This window comes from Chaetura pelagica, unplaced genomic scaffold, assembly GCF_000747805.2.
Source record: "Chaetura pelagica isolate M959 unplaced genomic scaffold, ChaPel_1.0 scaffold963, whole genome shotgun sequence".
Lineage (NCBI taxonomy): Eukaryota > Metazoa > Chordata > Aves > Apodiformes > Apodidae > Chaetura > Chaetura pelagica.
The window spans coordinates 810,394-811,472 of record NW_009952705.1 but is presented as its reverse complement, the minus strand read 5'-3'; the positions used below and the strand labels follow the sequence as shown (position 1 = coordinate 811,472).

The 1,079-nt window shown below is 65.0% G+C and overlaps 1 protein-coding gene across 1 annotated transcript in view; it reads right to left on the bottom strand.

The window, feature by feature from the left end:
• HAP1 (huntingtin-associated protein 1) overlaps positions 1-1,079 on the bottom strand; it is a 22,533-nt gene that overhangs the window by 11,106 nt on the left and 10,348 nt on the right. Inside the window, exons 7-11 of the mRNA XM_009994205.1 lie at positions 766-874; positions 555-633; positions 293-423; positions 142-216; positions 6-44 (exon numbers count right to left, since the gene is read on the bottom strand). Of these exons, the coding sequence (XP_009992507.1) occupies positions 6-44; positions 142-216; positions 293-423; positions 555-633; positions 766-874 (433 nt within the window). The remainder of the gene's footprint in view (positions 1-5; positions 45-141; positions 217-292; positions 424-554; positions 634-765; positions 875-1,079) is intronic.

Here is a 1,079-nt window from a genome sequence, read left to right as displayed (position 1 = left end):
CGCACCCCGCCCCACTCCGCGTACTTCTCCTGCAGGTCCCGCAACTGCAGGCAGGGGCTCAGCTCAGGCAGGGCCCTGGTGGCAGCGGGGGGACCCCCACCCCACCGGCGGCAGCCCTGGCCAGGAGCTCCCAGGGCTCACCTCTGTGCGGAGCTGCTGCTGCACCTCCTTCGCCAGGGCCAGGTGCTGCTGGAGCTCCTCCACCTCCGAGCCGTACTGCAGGCAGGAGGGAGCAGTCAGGGAGCTGTGCTCTGCCCCCCCCAGCCTCCCCGGCACGGGCAGGGACACCCACCGTGCGGCACTTCTGCTGCAGGTCCACGACCTGTGCCAGGAGCTGGCTGATCTCCTCCTGCTGCCGCGCCGTGTCCTCCGCCTTGCGGGCCCGCTCCTCCCACCGGTAAACGACCTGCTGGCTCGCCTCGGCTGGGAAGGCCCAGGGTCTGTCACCACCAGGGCACAGCTCCCAGCCCACGCAGTGACAATAGGCAATGCCTGTGGACCCCCAGCCCAAGTGCATAGAGGAACTGCCCCACTACAAGCCCAGCCCCACGTACAGAACTGCTCCACACAGTCGATCATCAGCTGCTGTTCCTGGTCCTCATACTGAGAGGTCTCAGTTGCAATGTTGGTGGCCTAGGGAGAAGCAGAGGGGTTGAGCCTGACAGGCAGGACCCCCAGCCTCACCAAGAGGCAGCTCAGGACCCTCGGCAGTGAGCGAGACAGAGGTGGGGACAGAGAGGGGTATTCCACTGCTGCTCTGCTCACCTCCATGCGAAGCTTCTGATTCTCCTCCTCCAGGCACTTGAGTTTCTGCTGCAAGGTGTCATACTGGAGGTACTGCTGCAGGGACAGTGAGGACTCATTCTGACGCAACCTAGGGACAGCAAGGAGGCTGCTGAGCCACACAGTGCAGGCAGGATGGGTCTCCCCATCCAGCCCCTTGACCACTTCCCACAGTTCCCAGGCAGGCATCTGCAGCAACCCAGCTCCATGGGGCTGGACCACGGCTGCCATAGGAGGGAAGGGAGCACCAGTCCTGCGGCTAACCCAGGAGACAGACCCCGGCCAACAACTCAGGC